The 26917-nt window shown below is 36.1% G+C and overlaps 1 protein-coding gene across 3 annotated transcripts in view; it reads left to right on the top strand.

Annotated features, from left to right (window-relative positions):
* The first annotated feature begins 4998 nt into the window (after window positions 1-4998).
* LOC131433057 (transforming growth factor-beta-induced protein ig-h3) overlaps window positions 4999-26917 on the top strand; it is a 58372-nt gene continuing 36453 nt past the window's right edge. The window contains exons 1-3 of one of the 3 annotated variants that reach the window (XM_058599809.1): window positions 4999-5258; window positions 6209-6309; window positions 19488-19710. In XM_058599809.1, coding sequence (XP_058455792.1) covers window positions 5191-5258; window positions 6209-6309; window positions 19488-19710 — 392 coding nt within the window. In that variant the 5' untranslated portion in view covers window positions 4999-5190. Of the gene's footprint in view, window positions 5259-6043; window positions 6310-19487; window positions 19711-26917 lie in introns of all 3 variants that reach the window. The other 2 variants (XM_058599808.1, XM_058599807.1) reach the window with 2 other exon arrangements.

Genomic DNA, 26917 nt, shown 5'->3' with positions numbered 1-26917 from the left:
CTTCCACTAAATGTGATCCTCAGCAGATTGTTCAGCATCCCTTAGGGGTGCAGAATTTACTTCTGCTTTTATGTGTTTTTGTGTCGTCAATTTTTCCCATCCTCCTAGTCCAACCCTTACCATTTCCTTTCAATCCTTCCCTCTTATATATCGGGAAAATGATGCTAAAAACAAATTGATGGCAAATCACAAATCTCCAAATATCAAGGGGAACGTGCCATTTGAGCCATTTTGTTCTGATTCCTGATTCCTGATAGAAACATATCTATCAACCAATAGTTAGCAAATTGGTTTCCAATGAAGGAGATATTGTGAAATAAACTAACCTGACATCAATGCAATGTGTGCACAATGAAAATAGTTTTGTCTGATTCCACACATATAAAATTGAATCATCTCATTAACTTTACAACTAATATAGCTGAAGTTGACATCGAAACCGACACAAAAATTATGGTTACATGCTAATAGATGTAATATTCTGTCATTACTCGAGAAATTACGACATGTGTGAATTTATGTCAAGTGTAAGTTTCATTTTTTCAAGAGTGTTCGAGTAGAGCAGGAACGAGGTTTTTATTATCTTTTGTTTTGAATAGATTCAATGATACGTACTAAAAACTGATATGTTTACCAAGAGAAGCTAGATGAAATATGTACTACTGAGTGCGAATTTTTGATAACTAACACCACAGATAATAGATATACAAACTCGAACAAAAAAATTTTTTTTGTGTGAATTTCAAATTTGCTATACGTTGGAAACACTACTGACACTTACTCGACTATTCGTTGCGATCTTCCAAAACGTTCCATCACGTTCTGGAATGACAACAAAACACTTGAATACTTATCACACGATTTCCCTAAGTGTAAAAGGCAACTTCATTTGCATGGCGTATAAATCACACGAGAATTCGATCGGAATAAAACACAAATAAACCAATAGCCAAACAAAAATCTAGCGTGAAGTGAATGTAGCACCTAAAATAGTGTCTCATGTGAAACCGCAAAAATATCGTTTTTTTCTCTGCGTTCAGATTGATTCAGGTAGTTCACAAAAGCATGCTTTAACGTTTATGCAACATTTCTCAAACAAACGTGTCTGCAATAATACATTTGAGCGATCATAAGTCATAATACATAATAAATTTGAACGATCATAAGTCAATAATTAAAATAATTAATTGATCGATTAATCTATATATATAAAAATGCAGAGATCATTCTTTGTAATCGCATCACGTAAGAACGGATGGACGGATTGAGATGCTTTTTTTTTTGTTTGATCAGTTTTTACCCCCACCGGGTTCGTACATCAAAAGAATTAGGAAAACTTACCGGAAAAGTGGGAAAAACCAATAAAGTTATTTTGTATGGGCAATGGAATTTTCCACTGAAAAAGTCGCGTATGCTTACTAGATCATCGATAGGTGTTTGGCGCATAGCGAGTTGCATAAGCCTTTTGGCCGTCGAAGAAAGGAATACTAGATCGTTGAAAGAATTGTTTGGCGCGCAACGATTCATGATTCATGTGGTTCTTCTTTTAGAGCCACGTGCTTGATTGGGTATCGAAATTATTGCTTGCCAAATGACTCAATGACGGAATGCTCAGTCAGGAGAAAAGTTCTGATATCATTTACCAGTTGATTAATTGTGTTCAATTAAGTCAGATGAATAGTATTGGTCATCGCGAGCGCGAGTTCAACTAATCAGAATATTTTTGAGCGAATCAATGAAAAGAGTGTGCCGTAAAAGCGCTAAGGTCAACCTAAGAGATTTTCACTGCATTCTGCTTTCTAATGATTTAGATTACACTAAGCGCACATAATAAGTTGCATTTAGAACAATGTTCAAGATGATTACCATAATGGAACGAGACCATTTTATATTTCATATTCTGTGAAGAATGTTCAAATTGGTAAGATGAATATCAAATCAAAATTTAAGCATCGTCTCTCCAAATAACCAGAAGTTCCACAGTACCTGAAAAATATCCACTTTATTAGAGCTGTGAAGTACGCGTGGCACTTTTTGGCAACTTGAACGTACAGAACAAGTTATGAGAAAACTTTCTCACTACTTAAAAGCTGTAAAAGCTTCAACGTTTGTTCTGTTCCGTCGGGTGAATATTCAAGTATGAGTAATTCCTTAAAAACGGATTGTTCAGAATCCTCTTCAGAAATCTTTTTCTTTACGAACTTTTTGTTACTTGGGCTAAATACAAACTGTAAACATATCCTACTCTAAAGAACGAACAACTCTAGAAGAGAAACTCTTCAGCATTTTGTTAGGTTTATCAATACGAAGTTCTGGTTAGTGAGCTTCTTTATCGATTACCGAAAGCAAGAATCACATCTGGAAGAGAAAACGTGGCACCTTATATCCTTTATGACGAAGCCATTAGTGAGGGATCTCTGTTCAGTATTTTGATCTGTAATATCTGATAATCTGTACATTTGCTCAAATTTTGCTTAACAGAAGTATTTCACATTTTCACATTAATTTTTGGTGATATTTCTTTTTCGGGCTAAAGCGAATGTGTGTCGAATTCCATTGATTGTAGGTTAATCAGAAAAATAATGGAGAGAAACGTTAATCATTTAGTCGTTTGACAACTCTGAGGTCCGAAAACATAAAATCGAACAAATAATTGTTGGGCGAAACGAAGTTCGACGGGTCAGCTAGTATAATATAATTATTGATATCGGTTAATCCGTACCCGCGGAAACGTAGCGGTAATGTGTTTTGACGTTTGCGTCACTGATACCATGATATCTCCGGAATCAGTAGTGACAGAAATCTGATCTTTAAACTTGATAAATGACCCAATAGTAGCTTAAAAGTGAGTCTAAGTTTGTGAAAATCGGTTCAGCCGTCTTTGAGAAAATTAAGCGGCAATAAAGCAACGGGGTTTGTCGGTTACGTAACTTATACAATTATGTTACCGGAACCAGAAGTCACAGCCATTTGATCTTCGAACTTTATCAATGACCTGAAAGTAGCTTCGAAACTAGCCTAAGTTTGTTGAAATCAATTTAGTCATCTGTGCGAAAATTGAGTGGTAATTTTTGGTTTGGTCGGTTACGTCACTTATACCATTATATTAGCGGAAACAAAATTCACAGCCATTTGATCTTCGAACTTGCTCAATGGCTCAATAGTAGCTTTCAAACGAGTCTAAGTTTGTTGAAATCGGTTCAGTTATCTTCGAGAAAATTGCTGAGTCGAATGGTATATAACACGATAGCGGCCCTTACACTAGAGGCGTGCAAAACAGCTCATTTTGGTGAACAGCTCCGAACCGATCAGCTCACCAAAGTGAATCGATTCGATGTATCAGCTCATCAGCTCTTTTAGTTTGAACTTAAGGTGCGTCGCTTTTCTTATGCACCGGTTTTCTTTCATATGCATGATCGAAATTGAATCATTAATTTGCAATGATGCAATGAATGCTAAGCGAATTAATTTATCTTTAATTGATGTCGACTAAATTGAATCTCTCAAAGAGCCGAAGATCCGATCAGCTCGTAGCGTGTTCCCTTCGTCATAATGCAGTGACATGGGTAGCAAATGAGTGAGCTGGTGAGCTGCGGTTCTTTTGAAAAGTGCTGTGAGCTGTCAGCTCACTTCAATGATTCGATTCACTGGAACAGCTCAGGAGCGAATTGCCCATCTCTACCTTACACGATCATTAGAAGTGTTGTTACTAAGTAATGACACTTCTGCTCAAACGCTCGTCATTACTGCATTACTGTACATCATTACTTTTTAGCATTACACGTTCATTATTAATGATGAGTATTTTTAACTACGAAGCTTGTAACCAGAATAACTTTCCCTCGGCAATTAAAGAATATTAACAATATTCTTTATCTTCTTTTAGCTGAAAATAAATTTGATTTGCCATTGAAACGTTAAGGTTCATGAAACATTAATAATTTAAATCTTTCTCTTTGCCATTTTCAGAATTTTTTTTACACGTATAGTTCATGGTTGTCAAATTTTCTCATCTAGTACAACTGACGATATTCAGCACTTCCACAAAAAAATAAGAAGAAGAAATAATGTTAGTAATGATGGAAAATCCGAAATTCCATCATTACTCGTGTCATTGCTGAGCTCGTAGACCTTACACGATCATTAAAAGTGTCATTACTTTTTAGTAATGACACTTTTAATGATCGTGTAGGGGCCGCTGATGGGTCTTCGAGGATCAGTTTGAAAGTCGATTTTTCTAGATATTTTATTACCTTTCTATAGAGAAATGCAAAGAGAGAAAATCGTGCAATTGTAGCTGTAGATTCCACACGGTCTCTAGACTGGTCATGTCCGGAGAAAAAAAAAGGTACAATCAGTCTCTCAGAGGACCCCAGCTCCAAGAAAGTTCTACATGAAATTTCAATCGATTTATTGAAACTTAGAATTAAGCTAAGTACAACTTCTGCCATATGTTCTAGTTGGAACTATACTTAAGCATAAAGTATATACTTTTGCATTGATCTGAAAAAAGTAATGCTCACTTTCTATCGTTCTTTTCTTCATAAATTAATTTATACCAGTGTAAAAATTGGCATCAGAAAAATAGTTACAACAAATAAATAATTATATAATTATATTAAAATAATAATTATATAATATAATTTAATTACTTTATTATCAAATTTAGTTAAATCCCTGAATACACATTCGTTATATTTTTTACCAGTAAATCCATCTGTGCTTTCTCCGGACATTGCTGCTAATGATCGCGGTTACAAATGCAAGAATATCAGTTTCAGCCTAGCGTGAAGTTCAGAAAGAAAGCAGCAACGAAACAGATGGACCCGCTTTGGCACGAATGTATGGGTTAAGCTTCTAGAAGCATTCGGCACGTCGAGGTTTGTCTTTGAAAAATGTTCCTACCATTGTTGTTACTTGTGTCGAGCAAAAATACAGCTATACGATCCATACAAACAGGTGCAATGTTATAAATACAAGTACGGCCCAGAGTAGCTCATCAGTCTTCGTTTAAGTCTCGTCGGATCAAGGTTGTCGAACAGTAGTTCGGTATTGGAAGTGGTGAATAAGCATAGTCTCTTTTTCTCAGCTTAAACAGAGAAGTGAAGTGATAGTGCTTTAAGTTAAAAGTGATTGAGTTTAAACACTGTGCCGCTTCTTAGAAGTGAAATTTGCGCACTGTTTGGAAGGATGAACTGCTTTCCTTTCGTCTCGATTGTACTTCTGGTTTCGTTACTCGGTTCCTCGAGATGTTTCGAGTAATTAATTTTTTTTAACCTGATAATTTTATGCATTTTATCTTACTAACATCACGATCGCGATCATCTTAATCGACACCCCCAGTAATCGACCGATGGATTGGATAATAAATAATTGCGTGCTATAGTGCAGTTTCAGTTGCTGAATGGACAACAAGTGGCACCTAATATGACTATTCACCGGCAATCTAAATTCGTTCGATGTTGTAGACATACAAATGTTGCCGGTGTAACAATGCATATCTAAACGAACTATACAGCTCATTATATCTAAATAAGATCTTTTCCTACTGAGTACTACCTTTCAATAATCGACTATGACTAACATTTCTACCATCGTCGATTGTGCACTTTGAGAACCGAAGAGCATCAGATTATTTTATAGTGTAATTTTTCTTATGTTAAAGGCAGTCGTTGTTTTTCGGTTTGAACGATCCGAATACCATTCATTTGTCGTTTTATATCAAAGATTCTTATTTTAAGTCTTGAGTAGCGCAAATTCTTAGAATTATAGTAGCTCTCCGCCACAATACCGAGTTTATGTTGAGATTCGTGTCGTTATGTTTATTATCCAATCTCGCAATTGCGCTTCCACCGTTGAATCGCGGGTCATTTCAATATTAAATTTATCAACCCCTTCTGTGGACTAATAAAAAATACTCACAATCTACTGAGGGTATGGTGTCCTATCTTTGTATTTCTGTGCTTATACCAAATTGTAATGCTCATAACACTCCCATCGCTTCAATCTTACTTTTGGGGATCTAAAATAAATTTACGTGCAGCTTGTTCGATGAGGACTCCTTAAGACTAACTCACCAATTTGACGAAGATTTTGATAATTGGCGAAAAAACTTCCAAAACTTTGGAGACCCATTCATCGAGGGAGATGGTAGTAACGTTGGAATTGTTTGGCCCTTTAGTAACGATCACCATGAACCGCATTCCAGGGAAGCGACTGATCTAGTCTACGAGGCTGGACCACAGGAAGCGACTGGACGCAATCCCGAATTGTCAGTGGTTGGCTTGGAGAGGGACCGTGAACCTCTAGGTAAGTAAAGCTTACTAACTAAAACGATCATAGAATGGAACGAGGATTGGAAACATTGAATCATGAAGCAATAAATATTTTATCAAACCCAAATATTGATTGATATTTTCGGCCGAACTATGGCGGTTATATACCACTTCGAATATTTCAAATTATCGTTAAACCTGAATCTTTATAGACACTCAATCTATGCATTAAATAAATGGACTAATTTTGAATGACGTTGAATAAAACACAGACTTCCCTTAAACGTTCATACTTTTTTAACTTCTTTAAAAAAACGTGCTTAACCCACCTAGCAGGGAGATGATTCCTTTTTTATTCATCTGCATGTGTTTTTTGCATGAATATTCTTCGGTGTTTATTCGCATGACATTATTTTAATGACACTCAAGCGGCAATTTAAAGTTCTATTCACTTATTACCCTGTAATGTCGTAACTGCAAATCTTATCGAATTTTAATCTAAACGTGTAATAATCGATTGAACCTTCCATGAGATGTCGAAAAAAAATCCATTTTAGAGTTCAGGAACCAGCATAACCGAAAACGAATCGTATGGCCATGAATTAAAATGGCGTATAAATTGCAATAAATTTGAGTCCAACTTTGAAGCTTTTCGGATTTATTTTTTTATTCAAAAGATATTTTTATTCAGGCTTATTTGTGTACAAGCTTTACGTGGCCGATTGAGCCGATTTTTTAAATAATTGTTTGTTTTAGTTGGATCTCGTTATCACCCTTTTTCTAGGGGGAGAGGAGCTTCCATTTCCCTCCTGCGAGGATTGAGGGGCACTTCGTTCGTGGTTCGTCTCGTCATCCATTGCCGCATCGGTGGTATTGTTGTTGATGTCGTTGCTAGTTGCTGGAGATGCGCTTTGTTGTATATTGGTTGCAATTGCTGATTGGTTGGAGGGTAAGTTGTTAACTGCAGCCGGTGTACTTTGTTCTATAGGGGATACTGATGGTTTCGTTGAAGGGGATGCTTCATTGTTGTTGGCGGGTGTCACAGGTGTACTGGGGTTGCTCAGGGTTGGTGTGAAGGAAGTACCGTTGTCCTTTGGTGTGGTTGTCTCCTTGTCCAGTTTATCACATGGCTTACCGTAGTGAACAGCTTTTTGGCAATATTGACATGTGGCCATCTGATTGTCATAGGTAACAAGTGATTGTTATTGTCTTTTGTGAATTGAATTGCATCCAACTCTTTATAAAACTGGATGTAAACAACATTATTCGTCTTATTGCATTGAAGTAAATGCACACGTTTAATGTCAAGAGTTTAATGTCAAGATGAAGTCAACAACAATTGTATTTCGAGGTTGTTCTATTGTTCACTACACAATACTGTACTTGGTTTCTTCTGTCCCGAACGTAAGCGGTTTTGTTTTATCGACTGACTTGGATGATATGTGAAATCTGAATCTTTATAGACACTCAATCTATGCATTAAATAAATGGACTAATTTTGAATGACGTTGAATAAAACACAGACTTCCCTTAAACGTTCATACTTTTTTAACTTCTTTAAAAAAACGTGCTTAACCCACCTAGCAGGGAGATGATTCCTTTTTTATTCATCTGCATGTGTTTTTTGCATGAATATTCTTCGGTGTTTATTCGCATGACATTATTTTAATGACACTCAAGCGGCAATTTAAAGTTCTATTCACTTATTACCCTGTAATGTCGTAACTGCAAATCTTATCGAATTTTAATCTAAACGTGTAATAATCGATTGAACCTTCCATGAGATGTCGAAAAAAAATCCATTTTAGAGTTCAGGAACCAGCATAACCGAAAACGAATCGTATGGCCATGAATTAAAATGGCGTATAAATTGCAATAAATTTGAGTCCAACTTTGAAGCTTTTCGGATTTATTTTTTTATTCAAAAGATATTTTTATTCAGGCTTATTTGTGTACAAGCTTTACGTGGCCGATTGAGCCGATTTTTTAAATAATTGTTTGTTTTAGTTGGATCTCGTTATCACCCTTTTTCTAGGGGGAGAGGAGCTTCCATTTCCCTCCTGCGAGGATTGAGGGGCACTTCGTTCGTGGTTCGTCTCGTCATCCATTGCCGCATCGGTGGTATTGTTGTTGATTTCGTTGCTAGTTGCTGGAGATGCGCTTTGTTGTATATTGGTTGCAATTGCTGATTGGTTGGAGGGTAAGTTGTTAACTGCAGCCGGTGTACTTTGTTCTATAGGGGATACTGATGGTTTCGTTGAAGGGGATGCTTCATTGTTGTTGGCGGGTGTCACAGGTGTACTGGGGTTGCTCAGGGTTGGTGTGAAGGAAGTACCGTTGTCCTTTGGTGTGGTTGTCTCCTTGTCCAGTTTATCACATGGCTTACCGTAGTGAACAGCTTTTTGGCAATATTGACATGTGGCCATCTGATTGTCATAGGTAACAAGTGATTGTTATTGTCTTTTGTGAATTGAATTGCATCCAACTCTTTATAAAACTGGATGTAAACAACATTATTCGTCTTATTGCATTGAAGTAAATGCACACGTTTAATGTCAAGAGTTTAATGTCAAGATGAAGTCAACAACAATTGTATTTCGAGGTTGTTCTATTGTTCACTACACAATACTGTACTTGGTTTCTTCTGTCCCGAACGTAAGCGGTTTTGTTTTATCGACTGACTTGGATGATATGTGAAAGCGAACTGTGACTTTTTCGGATTGATCGATCTTCTATATCGGTTTGAATTTAAAAAATTCTTCACCCTGTAATTCCAGAATCTGATAAAATTCATTAATTTTGTATGGGACCATAAATCCTTTATTTTGAATTTTTGTTTTTGAAATTTGATTTGGCCTTTTTGAAAAAAACGATTGAGCTTTGAGAAACGATTCGACACTGGAACCGGAATTCTAAAATCGGTGTAGCCGAAGTTTTTTTTTTTTTTTTTTAATAACTATTTATTGGAATATGAGTTAAAATTTAATTATTAAGATTTAAATTGGGTGTTCAGCCACAAGTGGTGACTTTTCAGCCCTATTATATATATGATTTGGTTATTACCATGAGGACATTATTTGCTTCCGCAATTCTGAGATTTTTGTGTAGGGAAAATTCTAAACCTACTTGTATTGTGTAGAAAGTGTAGCCGAAGTTAGTTAAATCCACCTCAGGGGCTTTATAGTTTACATTTGATTCAAACTGTTTGAAAATCAGTGTATACATCTTTGAGAAATCGTAGTGCGAATTAAATTGTTGGGTATCTGCCGAATCGAAAACTGAAAATAAGTTTATCTACAAACCCGATAAACGTAATAAATTTATGTGAGATTGACATTTTTATACTAATCACCTAAACCGGAAGTTGGATCTGACTAAAAAGCGAGATATTTTATAGAATCTAAAGACCTTTCATTTTAATCTTTTATGGTTCCTAGATTTCATTTGAATCTTACTTCGGTTCAGCAATCTAATGCCGTTTTTCATTGAAAAACACTGGTGGCGTGGATTGCTCTGATTTTGCATTTTCGAGCAGAAATGACAATAAAACACCGTCAAAAAATTGCACTTCTGCTTGAAAGTGCAAAACCAGAGCAATCCACGCCACCAGTGTTTTTCAATGAAAAACGGCATAAGAGAAAAATGAGTAACACTATTTTAATTTCGTTTCACATATCATCCTGTAGTTTCAGGAGCCAGAAGTCGGATCCAAACTTAATTCAGGAACCTTGTTTGGGAGCATACGACTATTCATATGAATCTGAGTTTGCAGAAATCGATTGAGTCATTTCCAAGAAAATTGAGTGAAATTATTTGTCACACGCGCATTTGCTGATCTCGACGAACTAATTCGAATGGTATATGGGTGTAATGTTCTTCCGGCATTTATTGCTGTAAGTAGTTTAAATCAATATAATTATGGAATTGCTTTCAACTCGAAAATGCTGCCATCATCTGATTTACATGTGTCATATTCGAACGATTGTGTTACCAAAAACGAACCATGCTAAAATCGGTCATGAAAAAGTATGCTGCACATAGTCTTTTCAGCACTTAAAAAATCGTGTTTCGCGTTGCTCCCAAGCATTGTCTTGTCATACAGCGCTCAAAACTCCAACTGCTGGAGTAGGGGGAAAAGTCGCTTACACAAAAATGTCGATATCTCCGTTAAAAATGGACGGATTTTAACAATCTATGGCTTGTTGGATAGCTATTACCGTGCGGAATCTAAGTCTGGAAATATATTCTGTTTTCAAGGCCAAATGTGACAGATACTGTTAAAAAAAATTGACATAAAACTTCGTATAACTCAAAAAGTAAACATCCGATCTAAAAACCATTCTGTAGCGTTCTGATTGACGGGGAAACCTTTCATTTGCGACTAGTTTGATCAAAATCGGTCCAGTCATCTCAGAGATCTCGACCTCTTAGTTGACAACACACATACAGACCCACACACATACACACACGGACATTTGCTCAGGTCGTCGAGCTGAATCGATTGGTGTATGACAATTTTTCTAAATTTTGAGCAAATTCTATACCTATTTTTAATATTTATAAAAAAAGGTAAAATAGCTCAAGTGGCACGTTCTCTCTGGTTATTTAAAGATTTGTAAGTTGCCATGACATCTCATCATTTTCCTGGTGGAAAAGGAAACAAAAAATGAATCGTTCTGCATCCCTGAAAGGATGCTGAACGATTTGCAGATACCAAAATGCACATGTTAAGGTAGCGCTTCGCAGTGGTCCGGTCGAAGCAAGACAACTCACTGTGTCCTCTTGCTTTATCGCCGAAATTTCACCCTAAATTACAAATTTCCCCAATGCTAACCCGATTCACGAAAAATCAAAAACATACGATTGTAGGTAAATGATTTTACTATGCATTTGGCGAAAAATATCAGTGAGAAAGCTTTTCTTTCGCGAGATTTCGTGCGAGTTTTGTTTTCTTTTTTCCTTTTCTCGCTATAAACAACTCGCACATGTAGGGATGTGCTACGTTTTCAACAAAGCGTCAAAGCTAGTAGCGATGAAAATCATTACTTATTTCTGATTCTACTGAAATATGAATAGAAATTATTTTACAAAGTAGTAACACTTACTTACATTTTCTACTCATTTATATTCAACGTTTACGCAGCGAGAACGGACAACGAAAACAAAAGAAATGTTGTTAGCGTCTACCGCATGTGGCATTTTGCACACCCCAATGCATGCGTTGACATTGTGTGCGTGCGAAAGAATAAGGAAAAACTCATATATTTTTATAACTCGCACGAAATCTTTCGATGAAAACGTTTATCAGGCACAATTTATATACGAATCGATAGAAAAATTAATTACCTAGAATCGTATGTTCTTGGAATTTCAGTTTTCTTTGGGTAAAGTGCGTGAAACCCCGGGATAGGCAGCGAACTCCCGTGACCACGGCGAAGCGCTACCTTAAAATAATAAATGTTCTGTCAGAGCTCTGATCAGAATACAATGCAATGAATCCTTGGAAAACGCAACAAGTAAATGCTTTCGTACATTTGAGCAATGCTTCAGCAAATTTTTCTCCTGTTTGTACAAACCGAATAGGTTTCAGGAATAATATGTACTGTGGTGTCACCCGACATTCAAATGACATCTTGTGATTCGAGCTCCATCTTAATATGACGGCTTCTATCAGCATTCTTCCTAGTTGGCTCGCTGGAGCCTTTCGTTCTGAAACAGTAAGGGCGCGTTGATTCTCTACCAATATAGTCTAGGTCTCATGGTCGCTCTAATGAGGTTTTGTAGAAGGTCAACTTTTGGTGGATGTATTAGCATTTTTCTAAATATTATTAATTGGATTATTATTTAATTTGTCATTGTTTAAATTTAAATTGGGTGTTCAGTCACAAGTTGGAACCTATCAACCCTATTATTTACATGATTTGATTATTATCATTAGGATGTTATTAGCTTCCGCAATGCTGTGTTTTTATTGTAGGTAAGGCTATAAAGATTAACTCACTAATTATAGAAACAGCGAATCTATTTATTAGACGATTGTTTCGATTTTCGTCCGAATTAGATTATTGTACTTGAGATTGACTATGTGACATAACATCTTATGTTTCTTTATTTGTGAATTTGTTTTTGAATTTCATTCTTAGTCATGTGAAGCGTTTTATTTCTGGTGTAATAATAACTTGACCGAATTGGTACTCTGTAATTCTAAATTGTTGATTTACTTTTACGTTTCGTCTTAGACTCGTCAGCGTATTAGACTACTAATGCTACCTTGTAGTTCAACATGACACGATAAGCAGATGAGAAGTTGAGGTATCAAAACCCCCACATGACTAATAATTTGTTCTTAAGACATAGCCAACTTACACTTCTTCTAGATTCCTTTCATAGGATGGTTGAAAGTGAGATTTTTATCATAGGTATATTTGGCTTAGTCACACCTTGTCAATTCCAATTCATTTGATTTGATGACGTGATTATTGCTCGGATTAGGAAAATATGCTCTGGTTTTTAGCAAAAAGTACAGGTGTGTAATGTCAGAGACATAACTGGATGTCATGAATACGAATAAAACAGACACTCTTTCTTTATACTTCCGAATATAAATTAGTTGATCGATTGTGTGAATTGTGCAAGTTTTGCCCTTTTACACTACTAGAATTTAAAACGATACACCTAAACTACAGTACAGATTAGTTAGATTAAACATTCTGACACACAAATATTACGAAATAACCAGTATAAGTTCTTTAGGATAAAATAACGGTGGTTCTGAAAAGAACCTTTTATGAAGGCGTTCGTGATGGAGAGTGTGGAGTAGAGTTCAAATTCCGATGGATACCAGTTTGAAAAGGCATCCCATAGTAAAGTAAGTCGTATTCACGACAAAAGATAGTTAATTTTGCATTGGTTGTACATGGTGAAATTTTCCATTGAAAATAGCTTTGAATAGTTTGATTAGAATAATAAATTAGAAACTGTGAACCGACAATTTTACTATAAAAGCTTTGTGCCAAACAGTTCGAATGCTTGTTTGAATGTTTAGAAGAGAAACTCTAGTGAATGAATCAGAAGATTTATTTGCTCTTGCTATTGTGCATAATTTCGTAGATTGGGATAAAGAGCCGAGTAATGAGTATTTCACTTTTTAACATTCGCCATGGCTCATCGTACGAATGACCTTAATCACATATTTGATTTGATTAATTTTTATCCAATAGATTTTACATATTCACAGCATTCAATTCCTTTTCAATTCCATCAATATCAGGAGCTACGTTTTTATATTTACTAATGATTGACTTACTTTCAACATAATTCGTTCCAGTAATGCGACAATACATGTGTTGTAATATTATCATAGTACCGTGAATCATCTTGTTCAGTAGGACTCACAATGTTCAAACTAAAATCATTGCTGAAGTTTCTGCACGTTTTCGCCGTTTGTAAGAAGTATTTGATTTCCATCTTCGAGAGCTGGAAAATTTACAGGATGGTTTAAAACATGGTTTGTTTTGTTTAGCTTCAGTAATATATTCTATGTGCAAAGTAGTAATTCTATGTTCAATTTTCTTTTGTAAATCCCTAATCCTTAATCCTGGATTTTATAGCAGGATTACGAAAACGTTGATATTACCGTCGACATTCTTCAAACGATAAGATGTGGAAGATTGACGTCGATGATAAGAGAATCGAGTTTAGATTCAGCTTTTGGGACTGACAGATTCTCATCTTCGATTGTGTAGTATAATTCAAATCATCTGTTGCTGTATGGATGTCGCAGAATTTTTCAAAACAATTTCTCAATTCACATTGATGTTAGACCCTGCCCAATTAGCTCTATGGTATTTAAATACAGAAGAAATTGTTGGATAAATCATGGCTTCATTTAAATTTCTGAATGTTACTGGAAAGTTACATTAGAAAAAGTCTGCATGAGTAATCCGTCTACTACAAATGTAAAACTTAGTTGTTAATCATAATTTTGCTTTAAATCAAACAAATATAATTGTTGATGTAGAAGGGAGAAATTGGACCTTCGACTTCCCTCCCTTGCTAGGTACATTTGTAGATGTAGAATGTAGATGTACATTCCCATAAAAAGATCCTTTGGGTCTCCTCTGAGATAAGAGTATTATGTTTACTTGTCAAGAAATTTCAATTCACGTCAAAGTTGATCAACTTCACCTAAGTTCCTCTTACTACGGACACTTGTTACTCCTTCCTTCGACATGGAAATACCCTTATGCAAGGGTTTCCAACAACTTGGATTAATTTTTAGTCTTGAAGTGGATTACTTCGATTACTTACATTATTACCCTGATTATTTCTGGATTACTCGATTACTTTTAAAATCTGATTACTCGGGAATACTTCTTGTTTATGGTAATATTTCTTCTGGAATTACTGCATTACTTTCAATATACAATGTTTCAATAGAGGATTACGTCAATATATTTTTTTTTGTTTCAATTGTAGAGGTTTTAACCTTAAGGTCATTCACCTCTCCGGGCCAGAAAAGCGGGGTTGGGAATCGAACCCAGGAGGGCTGCGTGAAAGGCATCGACTAACCCATCACGCTTTATTCGTCCCGCTAATATACAATTTTCCTAAAGAGCTCACATTTTCCGATTGTTTCCATTTTTGTTTGTTGTGTAAAAAATTCCCACAACCCTGTGGAAACAACAAAAAACTTGTTTCAGAACATCGGTTCCGTGCAGGACCCACGTTGAACCATTTATACCTTGAACCATATACATACCGACCGCTCCAGTCGATGACCTGCTTGCGGGCCACCCGCCGGGCCCTCGGTTTCCTGCGGACCCACACGGACCGAATGATGCGGACAACATAGATATTCTCCAACGCCATCTGACTGACTTGCTATATTCAATTAACCGGCCACAGCTGGATTTTCGAGAATCCGCGACCCCGATACACCATTACCTAATGATATTATTCTAGTTTTAAATTAGTGGTTAATTAAGATTAGAAAATACCCTTGGCATTTTAGAGCTTAAGCAGTGTGCCTCAAAATTATATTATATTATTAAAAAAACATGTACATAGAAGGCCGTGCACGCGGTAAAGAAAACGAAAACTTAAGTTCGGATTTGAAACTACAAGCGAGTTCATTGGTATCAGAGCCCACATGTGCACGTGTTTCCAACCGTGTTGAAGAACAAAATGCACGGTGCAGATACGAATTTTTGCTACCGATGTTTAATTTTGAATGAAAAATGAAAGGATTTCAATGGATTAAACTTCATTTGAAATAGCATGTATCGGAATTCCACGCTTCGCGATGCAGATCTCCCGTAATTTTTCACAAAAAAAATTTTTCTAGAACATTTACAATGCACATTATTCAAACATTAATAATTCTCAAAACTTCGCAATGCGCTGATCTCATTGTAAGCTTTCAAATGCCTAGTAAAAAAACACACTTCATATTCTAAGAAACAACTGAATTTTCACAAACTTTTACTGAAATGAAAAGTCTTATAGTCTCTTAATCTGTTATTGAATTTTGTCCGGATCTGACTTCCGGTTCTGGATTTACAGGGTTAGGGGTATTTGAAACATCATGCCGGCATTTGGAGAGAAACTGCAAAAAAAAACAGAAAAAATCTTCCAAGCTTGACTCTAATCTGCACAATTACGGATATAGATCGTATGAATTTCAAAATAGTTCACAAGCAAATCCATCCAAAAGTGTTCGAGGCGTTGAAAAAACATATTTATCAAAGTGAGGGCACTGTTCTATGATGATACACTTTATCTTCGTTCAACGATTTTCATCTAACAGCCGATGAAAGAATATTTCGTATGTGGTATGCCATATATTGCCTCAGGTTTTGGTATGATTGGCTGGTAGATATGAGTTTGACCGTTACCGATTTTTTCGTCACAAACAATTCTTATTTCTGCATCGAATCAAATGGGCGTGGAATGATAAAAATTATAATGTATTGTCGTCAGAATAACTGTCCCGAGATATTCTTCCCCCGTTTCAAAACAATCAATGCAACGAGAGCTTTTTTCAAAAACTCAGATCAATGAGTTCGACGTACTCAACGATAGTAAATTTTTCGGTGGTGTAATCTCTTTACCATGTGAAATAAGTGGATTTTCTATCTGAATCTGGCTATACTGAAAGATTCGCAAAATACACATGCCAATATGTATGTTCCTGAATCAATGCTTAGTAATACATCATCGAATCAGCCAAATTAGAAGCCATTAAAGATATGAATGATGTTGGAGTACATTGCAAATCAGATTCAAAATGTAAAATCTAACCCACGAAACTAGTCGATGGAATACATACTACATTAGAACCTGACAACGACGCTTCGTAGATGCAGGCAGATTTAAAAAAAAAGTATAACCGACGAAATGGTTGTTGACATCAAATATCTTCTCCCTTATGCTGATTTTGATGTTGATCTGAAAGACTGCGCTCGAGAATACGGTAAAGAAACAGTTACTGTAAAACAAACTTCGTTAAAATCAAGAGGCTTCATGACGAAATTATTATCGTTAAAATATCTCGTTTATTGTCAGTATTCCGTATGCAGCCCGTGAGGGTAAGTGCTGATACGCTTCGAAGATATATTGGAAGCAGTATGCACCAAATTGAAGAACCAATTTCGAAACAGGTATCTTTAATTCAATAACTATTGGTAAGTGGTGTGCATTTTGGAAGTATAAAAATTTAATAGTTGGACAGGTTTTGTGTTTTCAATACCTAACATCACAAAAAAGGTATCGTCCGTTTGTTTCATAGACAGCTGTAATTCTGATAGCCAAAAGAGATTAGTTGTAGTATGTAGCTGGCTTAAATTAGAAGATAATCAGTTGGTACGCTGTGCCGTACAAAAACCAGTGTTCATCGAAATATATGCGGGTCATATTAGGCCACCAGTTAAAACATCCGGTAAGATTAATATTAAAAACTTTTCACAAACTTTCATTGAAGACATGTTGAATCAAAACCAAAAAAAAACACTTCTTCATCCACCTAGTGTATTCTTTTGTGATTCAAAGTATCATTATTCTGCGATTATATTTCCGGAATCGGGAGTGACAGCAATTTACTTTTCAAATTTGAACAGCACATACATACACACATACGTACACAGACATGTTTCGTCGAGTTGAGTCGAATGGTATATAACACTAGGGGTATTCGGAGCTCAGATATTCCTGCAATTCTTTTACTTTTTATAGAGAAGGCAAAACGGATTACTATTATTGGATTATTTTAATATTTTTCCTGATTACTTGGATTATTTGAAAAAAATAAGCGATTACCTGGATTACTTTGAATTACTAATGATTACTTTTGGATTCCTAATATAATCCACCGATTGCTGAATTACTTGCAAAAAATTAGAGTAATCCTGGATTACTTGACACCTTTGCGGCTCGTTGGAAACCCTTGCCCTTATGATCAATTTCAAAGTGCAAGGAGGATATATACTAATAACCGATTCGGGTTAAAAGGACTGATTTAGTGGTTATCCTGAAAATGGCAGGATTTCCGAACAGGAAAACAATACTTTGTACATCTTCAAAATAGGCGGATTCAGTCTTAGACTTTAAAAATACTGAAAAGCTCAGAAAATAATGATGTGGATAAATACCGTGAAAAAGAGCCTATTATTCGTCTTTGAAAAGACTGTTAGTGTTAGGATTTAGGATAAAGTAACCCTTATTGAGGAAATCGAGCAAATATTTTTCATTAATGCGAAACCGTTGATAAACTTTTGCAGTCAAGGGTTACTTTATTTGTACCAAGCCATCAAACTTCATCAGCATTTTAATATACAGCTTCCGTGATCGTTCTTTGTTCGACTTGTTTTGCCTATCTTTATAATTTTGAGACTCCATCATCTTGCAATTCGATAGTCTTGATTGCTACATATCTGACGGAGAGTTTGGGGGTTCGCTTGATTGGTCACTCTTTCCGATAGACGTTTCAGTGCGTTTTGCGTAGAATGATCTAATTCTTAAGAGGGCGGCAAATCAATCCTTTTGCCTATTTGCTTGTCCATGCGATCACTCCGGAGATGGAGTTCAGTTTTTTTTCTGCTCACTAAACCAATCATGGGGACGGCAATTCTTGTTTTGCCCCGGGCGCCAAATTTTCTATGTACGCTACTATGTAGCTTACATAACATCTTTTAAAATGTGCAGTTCTTTATAATGCAGCTCATGAAATTTTGGTCTCGACGCCCTTTAAGATAACTTAAATGTATTGATCATATTGTGATAAAAAAGAGGCACAAGTTCAATTTACAATGAGAAATTATGCTATTTTTTTCGAAAAGTAGTCTACGTACTAATTAGCCTTTATGAATGTTTGTTATGCGATTAAAATTGACGTTGAGTAAGCTTCATATTTCAGTTGCAATTATCAGTTTTTATCGTGCAGTATACTAATTTATAAATTTTCTTTTATGTGTTTCAAGGTTAACGTTAGATCACCATTTGAATTAGTAGAATTACTAGAAACCTTTTCATATGACGATTATATTTACTTATCTTGTAAACTACCGGCTCTTCGGTGAAAGTTTTCGCTCACTGGCATCCGATTTCAAAATCTGTTTACGGTTGCTTGAGGCAAACAAATGAATGGAATACATAAGCTGTTTTGTTTGGAACGAAAGTGCGTGGCATAAACCGTGAAAAGTTTTTACAATTGGTATATGCTCGATGCGCCGAAAAGAATAAATATAACGAACGATATGGTAGTCTTGATGAAGGCAAACGGTCTAATGCTTCAATGTATCTTTGTCTGGCAAAAGTTCAAAGAGAATACGGCCTAGGTCAGAAAGAGATAATTGACCCTGTTTTCAAGGTTATCCATAACAGGTTATTGTGTTAATTGCTTGAGTGATAGACGGTGAAAGTAACAATATGAACCCACTGATTGACTGGAGGTTTCCGGAAACTTGAAACATATTGCTTCGATTCTTGCAGTGTAGAACAGGTATGAAAAAAAGTTCGAAGTTATATTTTGGCCTGGTCTTTTCATAGAGGGGGATTTTATTAAACAATAAACAAACAAAATTCATTGAACTCTACTATTTTTGTAAAAAATCGCGTCTGTCGAAAACTGATCTAGATTTACAGTTAACTTACAATACGATATTGCAGTTACACTTATCACGAATGTTTTTTGTTTTGTCTTTTGATCTCTTCCAGAGCCGGACGTTGAGGTACTACCAGGCTACGGCAGTACAAACGATGATAAACGACGTCCATCGGTTCGGCCCTTGAAACCCGTTGCGCAGCCCGTAGATCAAAGCAATATATTCCAGCATCATTTTAATACCTTTTTCAACACCCCGGAAACGAGTTTCTTCGCTGGTGCCTTCCCCGGTTTTGGCTTCTTCGACCTGAATGTCAACAAACCTTGGTGGAAAGGGTGAGTCACTTTTTCACAACTTTCTGTCGTCGCGAATGACAACAATGTGTCGGCTTCTGGTTACCTGGTGCTGTATTCATTATAATAAAACGGTGACTGATGGTATCTTTTGTCGCCGCTCGTCTGTTCATCGGAGGATTTTGAAAAATATTGTTTCTAACTAAAAGTCAATTGTTTATGCAAATGATTTAATTCATAGTGTAACATTTTGAAAACTTGCATATCTAGCTTGAAGCGTATAGCATTTGAATATACGCAAATTCACTGATGCGATCAGCGGCCACACGTGTTTGATAAATATTCCAGTTTTGTTGATGCTCCGTCCGTCATGTCCGTTGCAAACATTGTTAGTAAGTACGGCTACGGACACCATCGCAATATTTTGAGGTACGACTTGAAGTAAAATAGCTTTTCGTTCTGCCTTGAATTATTTATTTGTGTGCTGTGATGCTACCGCCATTCTACTCAATTTGCTAAACGTGATCGTAGTTAACCATCTCCGTCTGATTCGCTGTGCATAAAAGGCGTGGAAGAGAAAATATGTCGCCACCCGTGTGGATTGAATTAAGTCAGTTGAAGCATGTACCACTCGACACATTTTAGGGTTATAACGATTTAGCTGTTGTTGCGAAGATATTATTTTCCACTGTATACGGTCGAATATATGTCTAGAGAAAGTATACAAATCTTGCAATGGTTGAATCATTTTGCGTGAACCCAAAAATAAATTAGAAGCAAGTGATGCCAGAGACATAACTGCGAGATTTGTATAGGACAAAATTCGTGTTATGTGTTATGTCGATCTCAAAATTTCAACATGCGCAAATTACATCGCACTTTAATGCGGGAGGCAGTTTCTCTGTGAAAACCGACTTTTTAACCGAGGCCCGGAGGACTGAATGTCATATACCAATCGATTCAGCTCTAGGAACTGAGCAAATGTCTGTGTGTGTATATATGAAACAAAAATATGCACTCACTTTTCTCGAAGAGGACTGAAACGATTTTCACAAATTTAGAATCAAATGAAATCATTGTATCCGACTTCCGGTTCCGGAGTTACAGGGAAATATGTGAAAATGAAGAGAAAAATGTGCACTGATTTTTTTTGGAAGCGGCCTAACCGATTTTCACAAATTTAGATTCAAATTAAAGGTTCTATAGTTCTTTAAAAATTCTAGAACGTTTAATCCGGATCCGACTTTCGGTTCCGAAACTAACATAAAGCACGATAAGTGAAATAAAATCAATTTCATGAGTATTTATTTTACAAACGTTGGTCGAAAACAGGTGCAAATCACTAAAAAGTAACATGATAAATCCTTTTAATTTACAGAACTTGTTAGATTGTAGGTATGTAAACTTTATTCGGCTCTCTCGGTCTCCCGTTTGCTGTTCCTATAGCACCGAAAGTAGTGAATAAAAACTGCAAAAGTATAACTTACTTCGATTTCTCAGCGATGTTTGAACCGATTTCACAAACCTTGATTTAAATTAGAGTTCATATTATCTCCAAAGCAACTGTAAAACGGATCCGGCTTCCGGTTCCGCAATTACAGGGAGATGAATGTCAAAATTTTCAAACCGTCATCTAAAATGTCGATACATAGCTGATACGGTTCCTGAACTGCTGGGCTAAGCGTTAGAAAATTTTATACCGTCACCTAAAGCAACGAATCCAAAGAGGGAAAATTTCTTATTATTTAGGTTCAAAACTGTTTCAATGTGTAGGTCATATTTGTTGCTCAACCCACGAAAATTGTATTATTAATATAATTGATATTCCGGTCCCGACGGTGCGAAAAACTCGGCGGCAACCATATGGATTTTATGCCTGATCCGGGATTCCAATACATGCACACGCCTGCAGCTCAGTCATCGCCGATGAGGAAAAAAAACGTCCCGGATTGTCCCGGATGGTTTAATGCGAAAAGACTTTAGCTGAGATTCAAATGGTAGCAAGTACCTTATGATCAGAAAAGAACCGGAATTTTCATTTTAAAATTCCCGCGCTTGTCCGTTCGGTAAACTTTAATTCTCTCAACGTTGGCAACACTTTTATACCCATTCTGTCAAATTTTGACGCATATCGTACGATTAGTTTTTGTTTGGCGTCTATACAAAGAAATTGAAAAATTTTCGTGTGGCGATTTTTATAATGGATGAAAATTTAGAACATCGTGCGTGCATCAAATTTTGTGTTGCAAATGGATTTAAGTGTTCCGAAACGTTGAAAAAGTTAGAAAAGGCCTTTGGTGAATCGTGTCTAGGAAAAACACAGGCATACGAGTGGTATAAACGCTTCAAAGGTGGTCGTACAAGCATGGATCATGATGAGATCCTTGGCCGCCCAACAACATCTGTTACTGAAGAAAACATTGAATCGGCGAAGCAAATCGTGTTGCAAAATCGTTCTGTACCGATTAGAGAGATTGCTGTGTTGTTGGGCATCTCTTATGGATCAGCCGAACACATTTCAACTGATGTTTTGTGTTTGAAACGCGTCGCTTCTAGGCTGGTGCCAAAAAGGCTGAATTTCATTCAAAAACAGCGTCGTGTTGATATGGCCAAAGAGATGAATTCTGACGCAGATAGTGGCCGATCTATGAATATGACGTCGAAACCGCACAACAATCGACCGAATGGCGCTTCGAAGGCGAGCCGTTGTTCTAAATTTTCATCCATTATAAAAATCGCCACACGAAAATTTTTCAACTTCTTTGTATAGACGCCAAACAAAAACTAATCGTACGATATGCGTCAAAATTTGACAGAATGTGTATAAAAGTGTTGCCAACGTTAAGAGATAAAAAGTTTACCGATTGGACAAGCGCGGGAATTTTAAAATGAAAATTCCGGTTCTTTTTTGTCGTGAATACGACTTACTTTACTATGGGGTGCCTTTTCAAAATTTACCCTCTGACGGAGTGAGAAGTTTTTGATCGTGAATATCTCTTGTTGTATCCAACGAATCAACATAATTTTTGCTACCCGCCATCGGAAATATGATCACAATTTTATGATAATATATTCAGTTGTATGACATAATCTCAAATAATTCAAAATTAAACTTTTCTGAAATGTTTGGTATAAACGAGTATCAAAGAGGATAATTCATAAGGCACGATTGCCTTTCTCGTATTTTTAAAGCTTATAGCTCAGTGATCTGTGAAAGGATTTATATAATCTAACTACCAATAGAATCGAAATTTTTCAACTTACGCGTGTAAAGAAAAAGCATTGAAGTATTTCAATAGTACACTGTTGAAAAACCTGTCTCATTTGACCCATGTCAACACCAGCTAATCAGAACGCGTTCTGAGGAAGAGAACAAAATATCTGCTACTGTACAACAAATCGTTTGAGAAAATGTTCCGAACAGTGTTTAATATCGTAGTGAGTTACACAATTTGGTCCTTCTGAAAGGCAGGAATGAATCCCGTACAGCATCCGGATAGTTTCTTTCAATGAAATGCAAATCAGAAATGAAATATCAAAATTAAAATTCTGTATGCGGCTATTTTTATAGCCTTTAGGACCGCCCATTAGTAAAAAAGCTACAAACAAAATCAGGCAAAAACAAGCCTCTCAACAAAAATTGGATCAGTTTGGATTCTATCGCCACTGCGAACAGATGTATTTTGTGTCGTTTGCAAAGCTAGTTTTGCCTCCGACAAGAGCGATTACGTCACAGCTGCCAGTCATTTGCATTGGTGAAAAATTGCAAGTTTAGTGCAAATCTAGAACTGTTTGATTTGATTTTTTCACTTTTCGCTGTGTGAAATTCACAGCAATCTAGATCAAGTGAATCCTTCTTTGTTTTGCGAAAAATGTGGAAAAAGGGAATGCTTGCATAATTCATATAATTGATCAACTAATTGATATTCGGAAGTGTCAGTTGTTTTCGTATTCACGACATCCAGTTATGTCTCTGACATTACCCACCCGCCTTTTTATCATAAGGTATAGTAGAATAACCACAGTCGGATTATATTAAAATCCGACTGTGGATTCCGGAGTTACGTGTCGGATAGGAATGCCCATTTGGTACTTAATACAGAAAAAGATAAAAAAGCTCCAAAACCGTTTCGATTCGTAGGAAGTGCAGCTCCGTTGGCCTCATACACTCATAAATTTTATTGCTGAGTCTCGGCAAAAAAATTGCCGAAATTTGCACAGCCGATTGCTCGGTAATCGTGTCGTCCGAATGCATAATTACTGAGAATCTCTGCAATCCTAAATTCGTTAACTGTTATTTATTACCGATCTTGTCAGTAACAATTCAGAAACGAATGTAGAAACAACTTTTGTTTTATTATTGCAAGGCATAATTACACAGTATGATGAAAATTGAGTGTTTTATTGATGCTAACTTTAATTCAAAAATAGCAATGCCCGAAAAAATCATAACTGCTCAAAGTCTCTACACACTAAATTATTATTGCCGAGTTTCAGCGAAATTTTGCTGAGCTGGAATCCCAGCAAGAACTGCTAGCTGCCGTTTCAGCAACTTACAACTGTCAAAATTTCACTGGAAAATCAGTAAACAATTATCTTCTTTGCTGAACATTTTAGTGAATCAGTGCAGAATTTAATGACAGCATTTTACTAAAATTTCAATAAATACGATGTAATTAATAAACAATTTGGCATTAATTGCTTATTACCAGACCCTATAAGTTTGGAGCGAAATCAATCTTCAGTTCGGCAACGCCATCGCGCGGCATCACATTCAACATATCATGGATTCAATGGCCTTACCGACGACACGACCAGACACTCCGAAGAAAAATTGGAATAAAAAGTGTCTGTGAGCGATTTACCATCAGTTTCCATTTATTGAACAGCCCCTTGTTAATGACAAAAGAAAAATTTTCGAGCAACACTGTATGTGTAGCTACGAGCTAGTTACCAAGATACCTTCCTAACGACAAATAACAAATTTTAATATGCAGCTCATTTCGATTATAAAAAGCGATTAGTGCGAAAAACTTCAGCAAACTGTAGTGTATTTGTTAAACAGGCTATTTTCTAGCGGATTTATTTAAATGAAATGAAGATACGAATAAAAACTGCTAGATCTCAAAATTTGTTGTGCTAATGAGGATATTTTCCAGGTCATAACAATGACTAGGGCATTCAGAAGATCAGCTTTTAATAACCTTTAGAACTACTAGTTTATGAAGAAGATTCCATATTGAACAAAACCAGCAAAATATCAGCACGGTTTCAACTATATCGTTGATAATTCTGAAACTCATAATCAGCCTGATAATTAACGATGGACAACATCTAGAATCTAATTTACATCGGCCAGAAAGTCAAAATGCCAGAAATGGTATAAAATTGTACAAAGAGGCTCAAATTTTATACCATAACTAAAATAAATCAGAAATATATTTGTAGTGTTGGAAAATAAATCAGAAATATATTTGTAATGTTGGATAGTCCATTAATATGCGCGACTATACCTGAAATATCTTTTAAATAGACCAACAACCCTGAAAGATGCAGTAAAGCCGATCATTTTCTTAAATTATTCACATTTCAACATTTTATCATGTTTTCGATTACCGCTAATACAAAATCTAATCTAAGATTGATTGCGAACTCTCATATCAAAACCGACAGGTGTTCTCCAATTCTCTCAAATGAAATGCAATTGGATCTTCGATTAATAGATAAATATGGTCCGCTGACTCGCTTCCTGATGGATAGTGTTCTTTATCATAAAAAGAGAATGAAACAAAAATGTTCTATTTTCATTAGGATGCCTTTTTAGCTCTACACGGTTTCTTAATATGCCTACAACAGAAGAAAAAGCATAGTTAAAAAGGGAAACTCCGTTTTCGCATTTTAGGGTAGGCCACTTGACCTACGGTTCCGTTCACTTCTTTTGATTTCTTCACACAGCGGCGTGTGGCTATCTACATATATTATTAAATGCAATTCATATCAGCGAAGTGCAGATCACAGTTGATTGAAATTGTAATCTCAGCATATTTCACCAGTAACTAAACATTTATTTATTGTAGGACTTTTATATAAATTAAATATAAGTAAAGATGTCATATAAAATTTGTGAAGGCTTATTGGTACATTTAAAAGTATTAAATAATGGCAATCACGATCAAGACTAAAATACCGGGCTTTTTTAGCACTACGACGGAATTTTCGACACCGAAATGTACAAACAAGTAATGATTCTAACAAGTAGCTATATTATCAAAATTGCAGCACAACACCAACATTCGGGGTCATACTGTTCATCTGAGTGCTACAATGCAATGGGTTGAAGATCATTCCGGTATCACGCCGTACATACGAACTTTGAAGAGAGGCTATAAGAATACATATTATTAGTGAACAGAATATATAATTAAATACTAAATTAGCAAGCCAAAAAACTCTTAATTCCGAACTAGATCCGCAGTCGAGCATTAGAGTTGCTCTAGATTGGGCTGGTACAATAATCAAACCGATAACGATTACTTTGAAAAGATAAACAATGGTAACTAGGGTTACATTAACTGTTATTTTGAAAACAACAATTTCTCTGACCGCGTTGCCAATTTTAAAAATTTTTCATGCGATACCATTTTGACATTAGCAGTTACTGAGGGGTAGCTCGATTTACGATACAATTTTAAAAGCGAGTGGCAGGTCGTGTCGTCGGCCTTACTGTCCATCTGGTTATTTGTTTCCCGATGCTCTGCGTTCTTCTATTTCTCATACAACCTGGAAACTTCTGGATGATTACAACACAGCCGGCCTAGTTCAACTAAAAAATCATTACAACAGCAACAATCGAATGCTCGATCTCATCTTTACCAACCAAGAATTATCCAACAAGTGTTCATTAATTAATGCGCCCGTCTCGCTAGTAAAAACTTGTCGCCACCACCCTCCCCTTATAATCAATATTTGTGAGAATGATCCAGTTGTATGTGAAGCAGTTGCCGAGGAAATCTATTACGAGTTCAAGAAGGGTGATTTCGTCGCTAAGAATAATTTTTTTCTGAGCCTGAATTGGAACTATTTACTTTCTGATAATGACAGTAATTCTGCTGCTCTATTGTAGACAAATATTGTGTCATATGCTATTGTACAATTTATACCTAACAATATATATCGTAAATCTGTTCACCCTCCTTGGTCGACTTTAAAACGTTATAAAACTGCCAAACGATCAGCGCTGAAAAAATTC

Source organism: Malaya genurostris, chromosome 2 (assembly GCF_030247185.1).
Source record: "Malaya genurostris strain Urasoe2022 chromosome 2, Malgen_1.1, whole genome shotgun sequence".
NCBI classification, from domain to species: Eukaryota; Metazoa; Arthropoda; class Insecta; order Diptera; family Culicidae; genus Malaya; species Malaya genurostris.
Note: the sequence above shows the minus strand (reverse complement) of the source record. Positions and strands in the feature narration are given on the sequence as shown.